Source organism: Pygoscelis adeliae, unplaced genomic scaffold (assembly GCF_000699105.1).
Source record: "Pygoscelis adeliae isolate BGI_AS28 unplaced genomic scaffold, ASM69910v1 Scaffold60, whole genome shotgun sequence".
NCBI lineage: Eukaryota > Metazoa > Chordata > Aves > Sphenisciformes > Spheniscidae > Pygoscelis > Pygoscelis adeliae.
Genome location: NW_008823954.1, coordinates 2,604,002 through 2,626,498, shown reverse-complemented (window position 1 = coordinate 2,626,498; position 22,497 = coordinate 2,604,002). Strand labels below are relative to the sequence as shown.

At 44.3% G+C, this 22,497-nt stretch overlaps 1 protein-coding gene across 1 annotated transcript in view; it reads right to left on the bottom strand.

The window, feature by feature from the left end:
- The window catches only part of GRIN2B (glutamate receptor, ionotropic, N-methyl D-aspartate 2B), a 206,735-nt gene that overhangs the window by 161,333 nt on the left and 22,905 nt on the right, over nt 1–22,497 (bottom strand). The window contains exon 2 of the mRNA XM_009322194.1: nt 8,908–9,336. Within this exon, the coding sequence (XP_009320469.1) occupies nt 8,908–9,318 (411 nt within the window). The 5' untranslated portion in view covers nt 9,319–9,336. The remainder of the gene's footprint in view (nt 1–8,907; nt 9,337–22,497) is intronic.

The window sequence follows — 22,497 nt, the reverse complement described above, 5'->3', positions numbered from 1 at the left end:
GGTTTTGCTTTCAGAGCTAGGCAAGGAAAGGTCTTCTGTCACTCAAAAGAAAACTTCACTATAACAACAGAAGAAAACTAACACTCAGCACTCCTGGAATAAGAATTCTATGACCCAAAATAAAGCAGTTTATAAATAGCTACAAAAGGCTGATGTAAAGGAATCAGACTTCAATTTCGCTTGGTGTTTGTTGTCTGGGACAACTTCTGCTGAGGGAAGGTATCCACACCTCCGTATAGGCTGCTGCTTCTTCCGCATCCTACCCCTGCCCCAGCACTGCCACTGCCCAAAAGTGCCCCAGGGCACCTTGGCAGGGTGTGAGCCTCACCAGGGTCCCTCCAGGTTTTCTCCTCCCCAACACTGTGACACTCAAGCAAAGATGGTGCCTTCAGGCTTCAGGCATCTAAGGCTCTGCATTTCCAAAGCTCAGGGCAGATGTGAAGTTCATTCAGTAGAAATTATTGGGGGGGGGGGAGGAGAAGTGATGGGGATATTTCAAGGCAAGTTACATTTCCATAGATTTTTTTTTTTAAAAGGTGATTTCTTGTTGCCTTTTTTTTTAAGCGACAGAAAAAAAAAAAAAGGTCAAACTCTCTTTCTTGAAAACAATACACACAAAAAAGTGAAGGCCTTGAAATGGAGTTCCTCCCAAGCAAATGGGAGATGAAGTAGAGGGAAATGTTAAAAATTTAAAAAGCAGACTATTTTAATAGGATATTTAATAAAAGAAACAATACATTTCTTTGAAAAGTCTTTTTTTTCATTGAAATAATATTGACAAGAGTACTTGAGCTCTTGTTCAGAAAATGAGAGCTAACATTGAAGGATTTAATGGCCCTGGGGAGAGGTTAAAGCTCTTAAAAGGTCATTTCCAGGTTTCCTAGTATCTGAGTGATTTTAAGTGCTGTAATTATATGTACAGTAATAAAAATTGTTCTAGGGAAATTCTCAGATGTTAATTAAACTCCACAGAAATACGCTACCTATATTCCCTTTCTTTATACGAAAAAATCTAATTTTGTATGGACAGATTAGACACAGATGTAAACATAAATTATGGCTCCACCTGGCCTGTTATTACATGTGTATACTCAAGGGAAAAACAACATTGGCATACAATAGTGGCTTTTATTCTCTGTATCTCTGTGACCTACCTTTCTTCTCCCTCCCCAACTTTTGCAGCACACTTGTAGTTTGAGGACACCCGATATTTAGTTCATCATTTGTGAGCTACACAGAGCTTTTGTTTGGCAGCAAAAGAAAACTAAGTACGAAAAGCAAAAGCGTATTAATCGTGTCCTCAATAAAATTATTAAAAGCTTGAAGGGAAACTGCTGGGGTTTTTTTATTTTATCTTTTAAAATCAAACTCATCTTTGCTGATCACTAGATTAGTCTAAGAAACATTTAAACTATTACTATCATCAAATGCAGTTTCAGAGAAATGAAAATGCTTTGTGAAGTTACGTGAACTGCATATAATTTTGCTTTGGAGGGAAAAAAGGGGATAGAAATCTTCTAACAACATTGAACCATTCAACATTTGCAGATCAAAATGTGTCTTTTTTTTCCCCCCTTCTAAGCAGCATTTTGTTTGGAATTTATTTTACTTCAGTTCATCAATTCCATTCAAAGGGAACTTTTTCTTTTGTTTTTTTTAACTGAATTTCCTTCACACAAGGGCTCTAAAAATTTCATATGTCATCCCTGATGGAAATGAAACAAATTTACATCCAAAAAAATGAGGCTTGCATTCCCCATGCATCTCTATTATTTAACCTTTGGAAACCTGAGAGTGAAAGTGCTTTCCTTTTAATTACAGATGTTCTGCTTTTAGCAGCACTGTCCCAGTGTCTTTGACTTTGTCCTGGTTTCAGTGTGTATCTAGGTGCTCAGCTTATCCAACTAGTTTTGGCTTCCCTGTACCTACAGCATGATTTTGCTCCCCTCTGACCGGCAGCTAGTTTTCTTCCCTGGTGCTTCACACCTATTGTCCAAGTTTGGACTTGCGGCCCACCAAAATACCAAACACCACCATTGCTGCACCAGCACGTCCCAGGCATGGAGCAATCACAGCGACCTTCAGCATTGAAAGAGAAAGAGACAACGTGTCTTGGAAACCTTGACAGAAAACAAAAAGGAATGGGACAGGGATTTATGAAGTGGGAACAGAGGAGAAATTTCAGCTTTGGTGTGAGTGGGAAAAAAAGAGCAAGGTAGTGGAGGGAACAGCAGAAAAGTCAGGTTTATGCTGTGTGAGAAAAGGAAGGCGAATCTGGCCTAGAAAGAATCACGGATTTTAGATTTCAGGTTTTCAGTTTCATGCAGCTTTTATACAGATTTATTATGGGTGCATCCCAATTTAATAGATCATTCTTTCCTACAATTTTATTTCCATCGTTATGGCTACCCTGTGCAGGCAAGCCCTGGAGAAAATACCAAGGGATGCAGAGACGGAGGAGAATGATTTTCAGCTGGGAAAACATAATCATCCTCTTCTTTCAATATTTTTCCTGGGTGCTGCCTGTGCACCACTGTGTTACTATAAAGCCGCACAGGACAAGAAGCTTTGGCAAAATAACGTGACTGCGGAGAAATAGCAAGGGACAGTTCCACCAAAAATGATGGTCACCAGCTGTGCTATAAAAGAACCCAAGGCATTTTCTGCTCTTACCTTTTCTGCTTTCATTACCACCAAGTTGACTTTTTCTGTTATTTTTAAAAAAATAAATAGTCTATCATTACAAAACAGACCAGTCAGCCAAATGGTGTCATCATTTTTTAGGCAAGAAGCTAAATCTTCTCCAACACAGTAAGTGTCCTAAATCCAAACAACAACTCCCTCTGCTCTTAAGATACCTATAAATGTACATTGTTATTGTTTTTCCTTTTCTGTGACTGCTCCTTTACCTCCTAGTTCTGGACAGAAGTAATAGTAGGTAATATTGAAAATATATCGAAGAAAAGCCCAGTCTCAGATCTGCAAACACAAGGTACTGGTTTGTGTGCTTATCTGAACTGGAGCTTGGTTTGCAGCCTTGAAGGTTTCCTTCCACCACCAGCATCCTAACACAGAGCATCCTCATCCGTCAGCTATTTCCACACTGTGATAGGATTGAATTTCTGCTTTCAAAACAACTGGGGAGAAAGGAGAAATTATTTTAAACATAGGAATGGGAGCAGATATGCTCACCAGTCACAAGTGCATTGCAGTCCTCTGGACAATGCAAACTAACGCTTAAGATCAGGCAACACAAAGCTATAAAAAGAAAGGTCAGTGCAGCAACTTCAAGCAAACTGAAGAGACCAGAGGGCTTCAACAGGCAGAGTTCTTGGATCACAAGAACCTAGCATTGGTGGTGGCGCACGTTTCTCTCCTCTCCATCTCATCTATTCCAGATTAAACACAGATCATCAGTGATCCGTGCTATTCCCTTTCTCATCAGGGGTCCAGGTGAGATGATGCTATACTCCTAGTCCCTTTTCAAGGTGTCAGCACCAAGACAAGGACCAGGTGCTTCCCTGCAGGGCTGAAACAGTGCAGCCACTCTTCTACCCTGCCCCACAGCTGCAGGGCTTGCTCCTCCAAGAGGAGCTAATGCAGGGGCTATTGGACCCCCTCAGCCATCGCTCCCAGGCCACCCAGCCCCAACCAAATGACTGCTGCAGTTCCTGCTGTTTGGCGTCACTACTGGCACGCTTGTCAGAGACTAAGGGGACTGAACTGGCTATGACAAGATTCTCCCTCGGCAAAATGGTCTCTCCAGAGCTCGAGTGAGGCATATCATGTGCCTCACCGTTTTTCTGGAACCAAACCCAGATCGCAGTGTGCACACAGATCATTTGGTCATTTTCTTCTGACGCCAAATTAGGCAGAGATTAAATGTAACACTTTAACAGCTAAACAGGTGGGATTAGAGACATGAGCACTGAGGAGAGAAACAGCAAACACATATGCAAGTGACGATACTTATTTTTCAGAGGAAAAAGGCAAAACACTGGGAAAACAAGAAGATATAAACATTGTCTACAAAATCTGATCAAATGCAATATTAAAGAGCATGAGTTGGAAAAAAAAAATCAGGAAATCCAGATGTTGCATTTTCAGCAGCATACCTCCACCTGCTATGTTACACCTAGGGCAGGATTCATGGCATTTAACTTGAGGCATCACGAGCAAGTCGGGGTACAGCCTTCTTCAGTAATCAGTGGGGAGACACAGGACTATCCCATGAACATTTCACTGCACTCTGAGGTGGCTGTGGTGAATTTTTCTCAGGTGGTACCTCCTTCCCCACTGATTGTAACGATGCCTAGACCTCCAGCCAGCAGGTAGCAAACTTCCAGATGCATGTTAAATGAGATGAAGCCAGCCGATGGTGCACATTTCTGTCTACGTATACAGGGGAGAAAGAAAACTGAGGCTTGAAATCCTCTCTTTTTTTTTTTTTTTGCTTGCCCTTTCTTGTCTCAATTTACAGCTTCACAATATATTACAAAGCCCTTTCTACACATGGGCCCAAATTTCCTCCCAGACACACTTATTAAACCCTTATTGAAGGTGAAAAAGAATTCCACATGCTACTCCAGGGAGGATTTTTTTGGCGTTAACCTCCAGAGAAGAGAGGCTTATCTGTCACACCAAGGCGTTAGTGGTTTGTAGTGTTCTTGAGGTTTGCATTGGCACTACTGATCACAAACGCACAGGGAGCATAGCAAAGCTATAAGTGCAGGTCTGAACCCGTGAAATGCTGAGCAAGTTCAATCACAGCTGACTGCTGTGGGTGTTGAGGGGATGCTGAAAGAAGCAATCCATGCTTGCAGGATCAAACCCCAGCCACACAGCTCATCTGCAAAGAACATGACTAAGAGTCACTAAAAGCAAAGCCTCTGTCAAGGACCTCTGTGGAAAATAGATTGTTTAAGGACTTACCAGGCTGACTTCAGTATTTTTGGTAGAATATCAATGTATATACTCTCTACCATATTCTAATTCAATTCATCAAATAAATATTATTCATTAAAGATTACACACCTGTGAATCAGAAGCTGTAAAGGTCAGCCTTTTTCAATTTATGTTAAAAAAAAAATAAATCTTGGCCTTTCCTAAGACTGCAGATCTTCATATGTAACCTGCTTCTCCTGTCTGCAAAACTACAAAAAAAGGAGTTTGATGAAACAGAGGTCTCCATTCATAAAGCTTCCACCTTTGAGCTCCCTGTGGGCTGCCTGCCCACCAGAACACTCTTTAGAAGCAAGTCAGTGGGGTACACAGGGCAGTCATGGGAGATGCTGCTTTCCCAAGGAGAGACTAGAGATAGGTAGAAAGAAAAATCTTTGCAAAGTTCAATAGGCCAAGTTCCTCTTTGAATTACAACAGCATAAATCTGATCTAATCCTGCCAAAGGCAATGGGGCTATTGTGTATTTACACTGCAGGAATCTGAAAACAGAATTTGGCCTGCCATGTTCAAAGTCTCAAGGACCTTTTCCCAGTGCTTTGGAGGTCTGGCATCAGTAACACTTACACTTGTTCAAAGAGAATGTAAAATGCCACCATAAGTGTGAAATGCAGCACTCAAGTAATGCTTCAGACCTGTTTTACACAGACATCGATAACCATACAACACAGCAGGCAGGAGAGCATTGAGATGCAGCATTGCTGCCTGACTGTCCTCCAAGACAGAAAAGCTTCATTGTGGGTGGAATGAGGCAGAATGACTTTATCACATGTGCAACTATTCAAGTAGAGAGAGAAAAAAATGCCTGTGATTATTTTATTCAATGACTACTTTAGTTCAAAGGCTGATATGAGAAAATAACGTTGCATATTAACTGTATGTTATTTGGCAACTGAACGGTTGGTCAAAAAGTGAGAAAATAATTTGTGATTAATTTATTCCTATTTACTCACCTACGATAACCTGCACTGAATTATTTATTTATAAGGTAAATATAGCAGAAAGTGCATGGATTTCTTAGCCCAGTAGATCTCTTTCTGAGGAAAAGCTGCCACAGTGGCTGGCTTAATTGTCCCCCTTCATTCAGTTAGACCCAATTCTGCCTAGTTAAATGTCTCTGATTCGCTTAAGAGTGACCTGTAGAAGAAAAAGACTGTCGGCTTGTGTCCCTGTTTACTTCTTTGCGATGCACGAAGTGCGGTTAAGAGGGTTCAGGGGGGAAAAAAAACTGAGGCTTTAAATCCTTTCTTTTTTTTTTTTTTGCCTGCCCTTTCATGTCTCAATTTACCAGCTTCACAGTATATTACAAAGCCCTTTCTACACATGGGCCCAAATTTCCTCCCAGACACACTTATTAAACCCTTATTGAAGGTGAAAAAGAATTCCACATGCTACTCCAGGGAGGATTTTTTTGGCATTAACCTCCAGAGAAGAGAGGCTTATCTGTCACATCAAGGCGTTAGTGGTTTGTAGTGTTCTTGAGGTTTGCATTGGCACTACTGATCACAAACGCACAGGGAGCATAGCAAAGCTATAAGTGCAGGTCTGAACCCGTGAAATGCTGAGCAAGTTCAATCACAGCTGACTGCTGTGGGTGTTGAGGGGATGCTGAAAGAAGCAATCCATGCTTGCAGGATCAAACCCCAGCCACACAGCTCATCTGCAAAGAACATGACTAAGAGTCACTAAAAGCAAAGCCTCTGTCAAGGACCTCTGTGGAAAATAGATTGTTTAAGGACTTACCAGGCTGACTTCAGTATTTTTGGTAGAATATCAATGTATATACTCTCTACCATATTCTAATTCAATTCATCAAATAAATATTATTCATTAAAGATTACACACCTGTGAATCAGAAGCTGTAAAGGTCAGCCTTTTTCAATTTATGTTAAAAAAAAAATAAATCTTGGCCTTTCCTAAGACTGCAGATCTTCATATGTAACCTGCTTCTCCTGTCTGCAAAACTACAAAAAAAGGAGTTTGATGAAACAGAGGTCTCCATTCATAAAGCTTCCACCTTTGAGCTCCCTGTGGGCTGCCTGCCCACCAGAACACTCTTTAGAAGCAAGTCAGTGGGGTACACAGGGCAGTCATGGGAGATGCTGCTTTCCCAAGGAGAGACTAGAGATAGGTAGAAAGAAAAATCTTTGCAAAGTTCAATAGGCCAAGTTCCTCTTTGAATTACAACAGCATAAATCTGATCTAATCCTGCCAAAGGCAATGGGGCTATGCTGGATTTACACTGCAGGAATCTGAAAACAGAATTTGGCCTGCCATGTTCAAAGTCTCAAGGACCTTTTCCCAGTGCTTCGGAGGTCTGGCATCAGTAACACTTACACTTGTTCAAAGAGAATGTAAAATGCCACCATAAGTGTGAAATGCAGCACTCAAGTAATGCTTCAGACCTGTTTTACACAGACATCGATAACCATACAACACAGCAGGCAGGAGAGCATTGAGATGCAGCATTGCTGCCTGACTGTCCTCCAAGACAGAAAAGCTTCATTGTGGGTGGAATGAGGCAGAATGACTTTATCACATGTGCAACTATTCAAGTAGAGAGAGAAAAAAATGCCTGTGATTATTTTATTCAATGACTACTTTAGTTCAAAGGCTGATATGAGAAAATAACGTTGCATATTAACTGTATGTTATTTGGCAACTGAACGGTTGGTCAAAAAGTGAGAAAATAATTTGTGATTAATTTATTCCTATTTACTCACCTACGATAACCTGCACTGAATTATTTATTTATAAGGTAAATATAGCAGAAAGTGCATGGATTTCTTAGCCCAGTAGATCTCTTTCTGAGGAAAAGCTGCCACAGTGGCTGGCTTAATTGTCCCCCTTCATTCAGTTAGACCCAATTCTGCCTATTTAAATGTCTCTGATTCGCTTAAGAGTGACCTGTAGAAGAAAAAGACTGTCGGCTTGTGTCCCTGTTTACTTCTTTGCGATGCACGAAGTGCGGTTAAGAGGGTCTTCTCAATAAAGGGGTTGTCCCTAACTCTCTCTGGCACCGAGCCTACAGGGAAAAGGGCAGCCCACTTCTCTCGGATATTTCCACCGGCCCACTGCAGCCCAGAGGCCACTGTTAGCCACGCTGGCTAGCCAAATGCACACTCAGGTGTGAATTGCTGGGCCCCCTGTTCCTCCCACGGGGAAGACTTGTATCAGGTCCAGCTGCACACCATGGAGGCTCCCTTAAGCTGAGAGTTATCAGCTGGCCAAAGATGCTGCTCTTTCTGCACCTTGCCCTGTTCATAAGCACCGGTGGGAAGGCTTGTTTGTGTAGTAATTCCCCAGAAGATTGTCTGCGGCCTGGGAAAACAGCGAAATGTCAGTGATATGAAGGAGTAAAGTAACGCAGGGGAAACAAGGACTTAGCTGGACTGGTTCAGACTGGCTAGTTGCTTTAGCTAACACCTATTTAACTTCAGGAGCTAATGAACACTTCTGAGAGAGGATGGCTTTATTAAAGATTCAATTATTTTCCAATTAAGATGTAAGAGCTGTATTAAATGTCCCTGAAAATACCACAGTGTCCTCCAGCTGCATGCAGGAAAAACCCAAGCTAGCATCCTTGGCTCTTCTAAGGTAAAACACAGACAAAAATAAAACCTTTTAAAAAAAAAAAATCACAATTGTCAGGGGCTCTTTACCCTGCCTAAGGAAGAAGAAAAGGGCTGATCCTTTTGCAGCTCTCTTCTACCCGCTCCTTTCCCTCCTCGGTTTTTCCCTGTTGCAGATAATTCCACATGATTAATAGGCTCTTCTCAGTGGTGCTACACACAGTTAGCTCTTTTAATCTCTCTTTGAATCTGAGACTCTCTAATGCCCCAACCCTTTGGCCCCATGAGACTACACCTGAGGATCACAGAATAAGATATTTCTTTCTGGTTTAAGTTTCAAGCTGCAGGTCTGTGATAGAAGGAAGCTCAAATTTACCTTATCTGCCATGATCATAGAGGAGCCTCCATGAATGCCCAGGATGGGAGTGAGGGTCTGGGCAGAGATGAAGTCCAGGATCTGGGCAATGGCTTCCTGGTCTGTGTCATCAGCAAATACCACCCCTTGAATCTTCCGGTCTGACATGAGGTCACAGATGCGGGTGATGATGCTCTTGGGATCTGTCTCATTCATGGCCACCAGCTCCACCCGAGGCACCACTGAAAGGTGGTGGAAGTCATCTTTCTCGTGGGCATCTTTGATGGCCACTTCGTCTGAGGTCCCCACCAGGATGACCGCAATGCCAATGCTCGGGTGGCTTTTCTGGGCATGGGCCCCGCTCCCTGTTGTTGCGAGGACTGCCAGCACCAGCCAAAACCTTGGAGAGTAGCACTCCACCCTGGGCCTCATCTTCGGCTCTTACACTCCCTGAGCAAGGAAGAAAAAAAAGGAAAGGGGGAAAGTAAGAGAAAGGGAAAGTGATTAATTGACAAGTCAATCATGCACTCAGCCTTCAAGGCAGCTCCACTGATATTCCCCAGGGTTAGTACCCTCCTCCCACCAGTCCTTCTTGCCTGATGCCCAGCCTTTTGACTACATTCAGGGCTCTGTTAAAGTTGGAGGGCTCAGACCAGTCCAGCCTCTACTTCAGAGTTTGGAGTCACTTCAGAGAACAGCTGTCAGCAGAAGATGGGATCGTGTCATCTCTCAGGTCCCATGTCACTCTGAGACCTAAGTCAAAAGTGATAGAGAATTGTCCTTTGACAGCTGATCAGCTGTCTTTGTGGAACTAATTGGTTATGTCAAGCCCATGTCTAAGTGCTCACCCTCAACACAAAAGAATTACTGGTGCTTGTAATCAGTTTGGCCTTCTGCTGGAGGTATAGGCAGGGTGGCTGAAGGGACCAGGCAGATACGGACTCCCTTTTACTTTCTCCGCACAGCCCCTCCAGAATAAAGTGAGGACAAATGGGCAAGGCCATTGGATGTATATGTATGTGTGTATCCATTGCAGACAACCTTCCTACCACCAGGACACAGACAGCTCCAGTCTGTAGTACAGTCAGCCATATGACTTTCACCCATACAAGGTTCATTTCTTTTTAAAAAGCCAGGAATACAAAATTTCCCGGTGATCATGGCCAAAACTGGATCAGTGTAGTGTAGAGAAGACATTCCCTGCAAGCCCATATGACAGCTATTTTTGCCCAGAAGCAGAAAGACCCACAGAGCTTACAAAGCTTCACCCTCAGCTACTACAGCCAGGGATGTTACACTGATCTTTTCCCTGAACTTGTCCACTTTATATTGTAATCATAACAGTAGAAATGGAAAAACCTGATGAGGTCATGTCTCCAGCCCCTGTCTGAGCAGGACTGTTCCCTGTGGGATTGTTCCTAGCTCTTTCTTTATTCAGTCTCGTTTTAATAATAGTTCACATTTCCACAGCACTTTTCATCCTCAAGGCACTTTACAAACACTAACAAATTAATCCTTGCAGCACCTATGCAGCGTAAATATCAGAACCCACCCCTGGTCTGAGGACAAAAACAGAGCAGCATCCCCCCAGCCACCCACCACCCCTGTGGGAGGCAGCACTGCTCAGTGTGCCCACCCAGGGCCATGCTGCTGTCCCAAGGAGATTTCAGGCATTTCAAACTAAAGACAACTCTCCCTCAGCGCAAAAGGTCCTGCTCAGCTATTCATGCCCATAACTCTGTTCTTCAGCAGCCAGGCACACTTGGAATAAATACATCAGCCCTGTGCTGCTTTGCACTATACCTCTGGTCTTGGAGGTCCAGAAACTGGACCCTTCCATAATGTTCATTGCTGCACATACCTCTATCAAACGAACAGAAAGCCACGACAGCAGGAACAAGACTGGCAAGACTTTGGGTAAACTAGAATTCTGTCCAACAGCCCTACCTAGCACCAGCCATCCCTCATCTTGCCCTGCCCAGGAGAACATGTAGGCTCAGCACCTGCTCCCTCATTGCCATGCTAAGCAGAGAGAACGTATCCTGCATTGATATTGCCAGATAAATAAGCAGATAATAAAATAGATAATAAATATGCACCGGAGGAACCAAATCCACTTAGGAGGCTGAAAGGGACCGCAGGTGTGAAGCGCCAATTGATTCTAAACTCTCTGACGGATCCACTTTCTGAGAGATGCTCACAAGGAGAACCAAGAGACTTCGAGAGTTTGGCAAAATGAACAGCTAACTTCATTCCGGCAGGACTGTTATCCTCCAATTACGAGTCACTAAATTAGATTCCTTCACAGTGAAATGCAGTCCCCACTCCTGCAATGCTTTATTAACTTTAATGCACTCTATACGCTCTCTGTCTCTCACTCGCTTGCTCACTCACTTTAATGCTATATTTGTTCTCTTTAAAATATGTCTCCTGCAATCCTTCTGCATAGCCTCACACAGTATATTACGCTTGGTTAGGCAATGGCTAGCTGTGATGCCCAGGGAGCACAGTGTAGGTTTTTCCCAGCCCCTCTCCCACCAGGAATACTTTACAGGGCCTTCCAACCCAGGGCTCGGATAGCAGCAATGCAGGAGCTATGCAGGCAATCGTGGCAGCTGCCTGTCTTCATGCCAAAACACAGATTTCTCCCACTGGGAAAACGCCAGCCAAGAAACCCATTCCTTTCTCTTCACCTGCATGAAAGCCAATAAGTCTCTAGCATCTACGGCCAAGCAGCAGAAAAGAGATCAGATCCTGAAGAGCACTTAGGTGCCAATCTGCTGGGTGTCTAGCTCATGAGATGTGCCCCCAAGGGAGATTCTTCCATTCAACGCAAGATGATGGAGTTCCTGAACAGTGCCAGATCCTCAGGCTTTGGCCAGATATGCAGGGAGGAGCTGGGGCTAGGAAGAGGCTAATGCAAAGAGGAGGTCATCAGTGCCTCCGCAGCCAACCTGACACCTCCAATTTGGATCCTCAGCCATGAGCTGGTTCAGGCAGAGCAATGCTTAGGTAGCCTGTGTTGTACCCAGGAATGTCATAAGGCAGGGGAACTCAAATAAATCACACCCAACCCAGGGCTGGTGGCACCCCATTAGGTGAGGGGTGGCCTCCGCCATTCAGCCCCAGCACACTCCCACTCAAAGACTGCAACAGGGGTGCTCACGGTGCTACAGTCCCTTCCCTACCCTCCTCGGGGATGACTTCTGTTCACAGGCAGTAGCCACTATCCATACTTCTGCTCACATGCAAGTGCCGGCTGTTTGAGAAAGGGACAGACGTCCCAGCACCACCCCCACCTCTCTTTCCTCCTCTAGTCTGGCTCACTACAAGCCCCTTTTGAATGTGTGCTAGTAGGAGAGGCAGGGGTGAACCAGCACAGACTTATTATCAGATTAAGGTGACCCCAGAACTATTGTGAAAATGTGTTTTTGCATACACAGCAGCAAGTTTTATCTATTAATTTCTACACTGTTCAAATGCAAAAGTTTGAGGCACCCAATCAAGGAAGCACTGGAGGCAGCAAGCGGACCTCCTCCTGAGTGGTGTTCTTGTTTCCAGTGAATCTTTGCAAATACACATGGAGAAATTCACAAGCACCTGACAAGGCTGCAGTTGTAAAACAGGGCATTTGCCCTTAGTTGTTTCAAGTAACTTTAACACTGCTAAAGTCTAATTTCACCAGTCAAGAATGATTTAAAAAACGTGCCAGTATATTTTAGGACAAAGTATTTTACACGAGCAGGTTTTTCCCTTGGTGGTGGTGTGGGGCAACACAGCGTTTGGAGTCTTTTCTGTGATTTTGCCACTCCAAAACAATTTAGCAAATCCCAAACTCCAGTCTGGCAAGTAAAATCCTTTATACATTACTCCACGCTATTATATTGTCCCCTACTCCCTGGAAAATAACATATGACAGGGCCATTAAACAAAGTGGTTTCACAGACATATCTATATTTAGGTATAAACATGCCTGTAAAACCATTGTATCTCTATAATCTCATTTTACTTACCAATAAAACATATCCACCATTGTAGAGGAATGCAGCATCTACTTAATGCTGCACAGCAATGTTACACAATCACTGTTAAAATGGGAAGGGAAAGCTAACTCCTCCAACTGAAAATGCAAGAGGAATGTAGGTAGTCAGACAGTAATTATTCAGATTGGAATTTGGCCAGGACCAAAGGTTAGATTGCTTAAAAATGTCATGAGAACCTTATTTGACACTGCATTTTTACGTGGATCAGGTTTAAGATAAGTATTAATAGAAAACTATTAGGCTGCACAGGCAAAATACAGCTCAGCTTTTAGAGATATTTCTGGACGATATTTCAAAATATAGAAAGTACACAAATAGGTCACTGTGCATTCAACCAGTCTAACTGTAAATAAAGTACTACTCAGGCAGTGTACAGCAAAGTTAAGCAATCTTCAGGTCAGATAAAGAAACTGAGGCAGAACATGGGCTGGTCCCAGGAGTTTGGTGGCAGTTCTGTCATGTGCCAATGCTGGTACCTCCTTCTGCTGCAATTTTGCCAGCTGGGCAGCCTTGCACAATAGCCCCTTGGGAGGGTATTTGCAGGCCCCCCAAAACCCGATCTCCAAGCTCAAGACAGCAAGAGTAAAGGAAGTCCTGTAATACTGCAGTCCCAGACAAAAAACTGTCTTGAAGGCAACTTTCCTAATTAGGAGGAAGACGATGCTTGGGACAGGAGGTTGAACAGCGTGCACTAGCCACCAGCAAAGGGAACTTTGCAGGGACATTGGCTCTATACTGAAGGAAGAAGAGCATCACCTACCTCCAGCCTCCCTCTCCTGTACTTCCCTGGAGGGCCATGGGGAAGTTCATATCCCAGTGCTTTCTGGGCTCTGCTCACTGGGAGCTCTGATGACGTCCCACCACTGGCTAGAGAACTTCAAGCCACAGAATCTGAATTCAATAGCTAATATTGCATCTGCACCAACTGCAATGCTAATTCCCAGCCCTACCCTCATCCCTGATCACTAGCCCAATTCCAGGACTCACCACCACCCTCAGTCCCACTACTACCTAAAGACAGATGTCCTGCCAGCCCCAGTGTTAGCCATCAGTATTACTATACCCTTCAGTATTTGCTCATCTTTGTCAGCATCTTAATTCACACTGGCTTAATTTCTCAGACAGTTTGAGCAGTATCAGACAATGAATCAAAAAGCAATCCTTGTGTTTCAGGCCCTAGTTGGGGGTAGGAAGAAATCCATCTCACCTGTGAGATACTCTACGAAGCTGGAAGGTGCTTTGTGCCTGGTATTCGACACGCCGCCAGGGAATAACAAGTGCACTGGAAGAAGCTGTAGGGAAGCTAACATTGCACTAGACATGCTACTGGGCTGTCTCGCAAGGAAATACCTGTATGTCCAGACCAAAGAACAACACTATTTCTGTATTTACCAACTGCAGAAGACTAGTGCATATTTAATCTTTTTGTCTACTGCACCTGCCTTACAGGTAAACTGGAGGAGCTAAGAAGACCCGTGCGAAGAAAGGGGCAGGACTGATTGCAACGCCATAAACTGTTACTCCTAAGAGCTGGGGCTTAAAGCTATGAATGACGCCATAATTTACACCTAAGTTTCTTCAACTCCCTGACTTTTGGCAACGCAATTTCAGCTTAGGACAACCTCTCATTCTCATGGTTACTGCCGTCTACCCAATCCAGACACACTGCATATTGTATACCTCTGAAGAAGCATTCCTCGTGTTCTAACACTGCTTTAACCATTGTCCTACTGCACCTTCAGCCCAGGTTATTTGTACACTGACAACTCTTTCGCTGCTGTTCCCCATATTACTGCTTACCAGGTGGGTGACATAAGTGCCCATAAATCTTCTTCTGGCTCACAGCCCTGTTGTTCCAGGAATTTTGTAAACAGAGACAAAGAAGAAGGGGATGGATCTGGAGCATGATGGATGTGTCTCGGAAGCACCTGCACACACACATGCTGATAAACAGAATGAATGATGCTGCAGGAAAATCTCCATACTTTCAGAGTAGGAAGATGGCAGAGACCAGAGACATCGGAAAGTGCCATTCACAGAGCAATCCAGCAGCAGGACCAAAATGGTTCATTATGGTGACTCTGAGCAAACGCCCCCCCAAGGCATTTCAGTAGTTTTAGATGAAAACTGGTGCAGTTTAGTTTATCTTAACTAGCTTTGAACATCACTTACATTCTTATTCTGATATATATATGTTCCTACGACAGCAGTAGAAACATTTCTCCAAGGCTTTTTGGGCAGGTCTTCTTTCTGCTCTTCACAACTACTCCCTCTCCAACGTGTACCTTTGTCCATGCCTGTAATGCCCCACAAACTCATTTATATCTAACTTACAAAATGCTGCTTCTTTTTCCTTATTTCTTCCAAGTCAGCCTTTTTCTTTTGGGGTATGCATCACACACCCCCAACCAAAACCTTCAAAGCCCTTGAAGCTCTCTCATTACCTCGCTGTTAGCTTTCCTTCTATGGGTACTGGGAGGAAACTAGCACATATGTTTAATTCTATTCTCCATTTATTTTCTTTCAAGGTGTTCTTTCTTTATTAAACCAGGTACAAACTCCTCCCTGGCTTGGGCAGCATCAGATTCATCCTATATATCACATATTCATTCCTCCCCATCTCTGATGGCTTTTTTGGTTTGCCTCTGTCTATCCAACAGGTCTATCCAAGGATAAGGTGAAAAAGTGCTTCCCCTTTTTCTGCCCCACGCAAAGGAGAAGAGCAATTCTCTCCCTACACTTAAGGCAGTACAAAGAATGCTTTGATCATCAGTTAGACCCATATCATTCCCAACAGATGAAGAACCATGTCTCATTATTGTAAGCTTGCCCAAGGGTAAGTTCCCAGTGTCCTTCCCACTTCCTCCCACCCACATATTTTACATATCACAGGTGATAGCCGATACAGCCATAGACTGCAAGCTTCTGTTGAGACCAACACCAAGTGATTCATGGAAATCACAAATTAAAATCCTCTGCTTAATAGTCTTGCCCCTCCCCCAGACACTTCAGGATTGCTGTCTACAGCATCTGCTTTAGCACACTACCTGCTCTGAAACGACTCAAACAATAGGATTACCACTGCTAGGAGATAGCTCCAAGGCTCACATTTAAAAACGTTTCCCTAAACTCAGCCTAAATTTTCGCTTTGCTCAGCTACCCTGTTACTTTAATAATATCTTCTTCATTCAGCCTAAACAATTTCTCCCTCTCGACTCACCGTTTCCACCCTGAAAACGCTTGTAGATGGTTATCTGATCACCCCTTGGGACTTTCCTCTGCTGCAGCAGAAGTTCAGCTGTGTTCATCCCTCCTCGTAAGTTGAGTCCCCTTGGGTCCTCAGCAGGATGAGCGAGGGAGGATGAAGGTAACGACTGGGCAAGGGAGAGCAGAAGCGAGTCTGACCTGCTTTACCCAGGCTGGCACACACGTGCAGAGCTGTGGGAGTCAGTGTCACACACACAAAAGCCATTAAGCGAGACAGCAGGTCAGTCTGGCATTGCCCAGTGCCAACTTCTAAATGCCAGGGCATAGAGGCTTTGGACAGCCCACCACAAAGCCACTGTTCCCCTGCCAGCATCTCACCCCCACCCAGCATCCCACTTGGACAAGTTTAGAGGGATGAGACAGGCCCTCCCTGCCAGAGACTGAAATATCCTCACCACCTGGAGGGTTCAGTTGCCACAGCTGTCGCTCTGTGCATGCTCCATTTGAAACAAGGGTTTCAAAGCTTACGAGACGTGCACCATTTCCCACTTCTGAATGTCGTCTGCCCCATCTCAGAACTGGATCCAGGCTCAGAGGGAAATCATCCAAAGCAAGGGATGTGTTACTGTGTGCACGTGGCCCCTCTAAAGGGATTTCAGCATGGTTGAAAGCAGCTTTGCCTCCTGAAGTGCAAGACTAGGTTTAACAGGCAGCAGAACGCGGCACCAGAGCAACACCAGTTTTGCCAATTAAATCAAACTGGAACAATGTGATAATCCATGCTGTAATCCCTTCCTTCCTTTCTTAATTCTCCACTTGCAGATTTCATTTCCAAGCAGGAATCACCAGCACATTAATAACATGAGGACTTTAAAGACTGTGATTTCCAAAAGCTAGGCATTTAAATACCTCTGATCCATTAATATCCATGAGAAACACGTTTAACTTCAGTTGGATGGTTTGGAGAAGCACATCCCCTGCATTTCTCATTGTTTGCTGTACTAATTTGAGGTTTTCGATTCAACCTTAATCAACTCTGCATTTTGTGCATTAGGGGATTGTTATATTGAATTTCAGAATTTTAAAAAATGAGAATTTTTACTTCCAAGGGTGGAAGGATTTTCCCATTCCCCAGACTCTCTCATGCACCTCACTCAGTACCTGTTTGTTCCCTGCATCATTTCCTTAAAGGGAAAACACAGAGCAGGCATACAGAGACTGCGCTGTCTCCTGAAGGCAGCTGCCAAATGCCACGCCGGTGCTGAAGTCCCATGGGTTACTCAAACCCTCACATCAAGAGAGTGCCTTAAATTCTTTGGATGCCAGATGTAAACGCTACAAAAGCCAAATCACAAAGGTTCCTTAAAACACACCATAAGTGGGAAAGAAAGTATTATTTTCTTTTTTTTTGGCAGAAATTGAGTGATCCCTTCTTCTACAATACTGAGAATCCCAAAAAGGGCATCTGAATGAAAGGGAGACAGCTTTAAACTACATCTGCACTTTGGATACAGCCATCCAGTTTGCTGACAGTCTCCTCAGATATAATGTATGACATGGGATAAAGCTTTAAAACATAAACCTGCCTGGCCCTTAGGAAAGATCTTCATGGGTGCATTTCAGTCTTGCAGCCCATGTAGCAAGGACAAGCTGGAAGAAACTCACTGAGCCTCTGCTCATTGTGGCACCATTATAGCAAATCTTGAACAGCCCTAAGCACTGTGCCAGAGTTCACCAGACCTGATCAAGCCCTCATAAAGGTGTTACAGACAGCAGAAACAGCAGAGAAGGTGGCGCAATGCCCGAAACGCCAAGATGTGAGAGGGGCAAAGGAGCCGCTAAGTAGAGGCAGCAGTGTGGGGGGAAAGAGAGAGAGAGAGAGAGATGCATCCTATGATCTGGTCCAGGGCAAAGCCGCAGTGCTACAGACACTGATGGGCCACGGTTCGCAAACTGCCAGCATCCCTCAGGAGCCTTGTGACCTCTTGATTTCCACTGGTATGCAGCATTTAGGAAAATGGGGTTTAGTCACCAAGGGACCCCATGAGAAGACCAGTCTTGCTTGTGAAATGAGACAGGGAATTAGTCTGGAAGTGAGAGGGAGCAAGAGGTGTTTTTAGCATGGGCAAAAAGGCATGCCACAGCCATCGGAGCCAAGAGGGGTCAAAAGCTGGCTCTGGTCAGGCCACTAGAAAGGATGGATGAGTACCAAGAAAACCTTGTTGTAAGTCTTCTTCCTTGTAATTGCCTGTCCCTTGTCCCTTCCCTTTTCTCCACTCTGATCCTCGGTAAAGGAATTTTATGTTCCAGTTATCACTACTTATAGAAAAACAAAACAAAATCTGCCTAGAAGAAGTAACAAGGGAAACCCAACGTGTGACACCAAAAAGAGTGCCACTCAAGAAGCCTGGAGTTGTACACTCCCAGCCCAGAAGCACCCCAAAAAACACTCATCCCTTTAGAAAAACTTGATGCTCACAATAAATTCTCCCTTCATCCTGGCTTTAGTATTGACAACTGCAAATCAGGAATTTTTTTTGGTGGTCTCATTTTCCTTCTCCTTTCCCTCTTTACTCTCCCCACCCAACACTCTCCCCTTTCCCTATCTTTCTCTCCCTGAGTTCAATTACCAGTAAGGCACCAGCCATCAAGCCGCTGGATACAATATGCTTTCACAGTACATTAGTGCTGTGCACCAGACCATGCTGTGCCTGCGACTGTATGACAGGTCAGGGCCGATCCATCTTACCGAGACCTTCAATCAATAGCGTCCAGAAAGCTTTCCCAGCTGGAGAGACCCAGCCCAGCAGCCACTGACCTCTCCCTCCACTCAACACTCAATCACATTTATAGAGTTGCAATGACGGAAACATATACAGGCAAAGCCACATCTGGACCACGGCTAGTCACTGGCTGTTGATGCTTCAGGGACGGGAAGGCCCAATCCAGCGCAAACAAACAGATTAGATTTAGCTCAGCTGAATGCCATTTCCATGCATTTTTTCCTCTGTTCTCTGTTTTCTCCAGCCTCTCAATTTCATTCATGCTGGCTGCTTCAGCGACCTTTCCCGGTAGCTCACCTAGCTGTTCATTCCTCCGTGTGTTGGCCAACGCATATGAGGACATACAAGCCCATGCCTCCTGCCAGCCCAGATCCACCACTGGCTTCCTCAGGGTGCAGCTCAGCTCCCTTGGGCCACATCTCATTTACACAAAAGTCACTATAGCTTACACTTGCAGCAGGGAAAATAAAGCATTAGTAGCAAGAGTAAGGAAGAACAACCACCAAAACAGACAATTGTCACAATAAAGAATACCCTACCAGTAAATAAAAATCAATACTATGGACAAAGTATAGCCATGAGTTACTTAAGCTTTAAGGTCAGTTTAAGAGGGCTTAGTGTAAAAGAAAATCCAGAATTTCAATATTCCCCATGAACATCCTTCAAGCTACAATATATGCCCTAATCTACTGCCCTTCTCAGCTTTCTCCATCCACCAGTTATCTCTAATCCACTTTTTGTCCTCCATGGCTCCCACAGTCATTCCATTCCTCTCTTTAAGCACTGCTATATTTTTGGTCCATCCTTGATACCTCTTAGCTCGCTTGTATTCACACTTAGGCATCTGGTTTTAAGTCTTGAAAGCATGGAGGCAATGAACCACAAAAGTGAAGTCTTGCTCTAATCCCTTATACCACCATCTAAAAATCAATAAGCGTTTGTTGAAAGTGTAAACACCATTGTTTTCTTCCTCACCCTTCGCCTTATTCTCCTCATGAGAAAGATGGAGATGCATCTTCTCTGCTTCCTAGAGTTAGAAGGTTTAATTATTTATGGTATTTAAAGTACTTTTGGCTCTCAAGTGATAGAAGCTACAGGAGCTGAGATTATTATTATTGCTTTCCATTGCACTTCCCCGAAGGCAGCAATGTCTTCTTGTGAGATCATACCCAACATTACTCACAGGATCCCAAGAGAGTGTATTAAAACCTGTATGTCCAAGATCTTCAGGACAATAAATCCTAGTTTAGCTAGGAGCAGAGAGAAAGGAATTGCTGTAATACCATAAATCGTTGTCGGTTTCCAAGCAAAACCCCTGATATTCAATATCAACTTTGCCACATTGACTCAAACTGCAAAATACTGCTGATCAGTAGTTTCTGATGAAACAACATGTTGTCAGCAATGCTGGTTTGTTAAGCCTATTCTCATGAAAATATCTCAACTTGCAACACATTTTCATCTACTTCAAAGCAGCTTCCTTGCTGGCAAGGAAGAGCAAGAGCAATGCAGAGCTTTGGAGAGTGAGGCAGAGCTGCAGCAGGCAACCAGCTTCCAGGGTCTGGGCTGGAGGTGCAGCTCTTCTGAGCACCAGGCCCCATCCATCCAGCAATTTTAATCCAGACCTGGAAATCTCCTGTTTCATCAAGAGATCCATCCTGTGGGTCTGTCATGGATCCAGGGAGTCTGGTTCCAGCAGCTCTTGGACAGTGGAAACATAAAGTCCAGCTCCATCTTAATCCACTTGCAGAAACTCAAACTACAAGATCTCCTTGCCGTGGGTCTCAGCAGTGGAGACTCTCGGACCCTGGGTTTACACAGGTCTGGGGAAGGTTGCCAGACCAGAGTCACCAGGCTTTTATAGCATGGCCAGAAAGTCCTGGGAACTCTGGTTACCTCCTAAAAAAAAAATCCTGGTCTAACACCAGGGAGCCTGGAGATCCTGAGAGTCCTGGCTGGGGCTACAGTGTCAGAGATGCCAGATATCTGGGATTCATAAAGAAGTCCTCTGATGCAATTCTGAGGACCCACGGCCGCAGGCCAGGCCATTAGTGAAAGTGCCCCACAGTTGCAAACCCTACAAGACCTGGAAGCCAGGGAGGAAACTAATAGCTTTGACAGTTTCACCACAGTTGCCTTTTGTTGGTTCCTCTGAACTTGTAGTTTCCCAACATTTGCAGGGAGAGGGAGGGAATTTTGCCATTAAGTTCAGAGTAAAACTAAGTTTCTACCTCTGAATGTTCCCTTGCCTGGAAAACCTGCTTGCAGCCTGTTGCCCTGTGATTCTGTCGGTCTTCACAAACTACGCTGCACTGCGCCTGCTGAGCACCTGAGTGAGACCTGTGGAGAAACACAAAGGGTTTCGAGGGGTGCTGGCAGCCACAGGGTATCTGTTGTCATTGAAGAGTTTATAGAGAGCAACTGCTCTGCTTTGGGGGATTTTTTTCCTGACCAGAGACAGTCAGTAAAGACTGGAGTAGTCCTGGAGTCAAGAGAAAAGATGATGTAGTCCACCCCAACACAAATTCTTCTTCCAGTTCCCATCATTTCCTGGGTTACACTGCCATAGAGCAATGTTAAAAGACTAGTGTGTCCCCACTCCAGAATTAAGTATAAAGTGAAATGAGGGTGTGTATATGGGTTTTTTTTAATATATATACACACTATATATATATATTTGTATATAAATATGTAGGTATTTATTATTGCTGTTTAATTATATATAAAATTAGTATATATGCACTCCATCCCATCTTGGGCCAGCAGACAGGGCAGTGTTTCTTTGAACAAGGAAATCAGGTGGGAGAAGGAGCTCTTTGCAGGATGGCCAGTTAACCTCTTTCCTGCCAGACCTGAAATGCCACCAGTTCCTAAAGGCACTAAATCCCTGTATTCCTGACAGGAAAACTCAAAAACAGCCTTGGGAGAAAAAAAAAATATCAAGAAGGGGTGGGGGGGGAAGGTGCAGACAACATTCAAGTTGCATCCCTTTTACATCCAGGCCGGTCCTTGTAGGAAATCAGCTTCCAAGATAGAAACCCAAACCTTGCTGCCACGCCAGGGGTCATCCCCTGGCACAGAGCAGCTGCTCTTCATCCTGAGAGTTGTTTCTGGGGTGGAGGCAGAGGCACCACTTAGCCAGGAGGTGGGGGTTTAATGGATATGGTGTCATGGCTGTTTTCACACTGCCCATCCTGGAGTGCTAGAGTAGCACTGAGATGCCAGTCCTGTTCTGTGGAGGGCTTTTGTACAATCCTGAGGGTTATAGCACCATATAACCACCCAGTTAAAGCATTCATTTAGCAACAGGCTGCTGTCTTTGGTTATGTCTCATCCTTGTTTGTATATGACAATACCAATATTGACATCCTGAACAGCCAAAGATTATATGCTGCAAATATCATCCGGCCCCTAAAATGAAGTAGAGAAAGCAAACCAAGTTGCCTATATGAACTGCCTCTCTAAACTTTGCCTTGAGCACACCACTCATCCCCCTGGAGCTTCCTGGGGCTACGCTCACTTTGGGGTTTCCTTGTTTCTCCTTCTCATCGCAGCTTTGACACTTCTCCAGGCCAGGC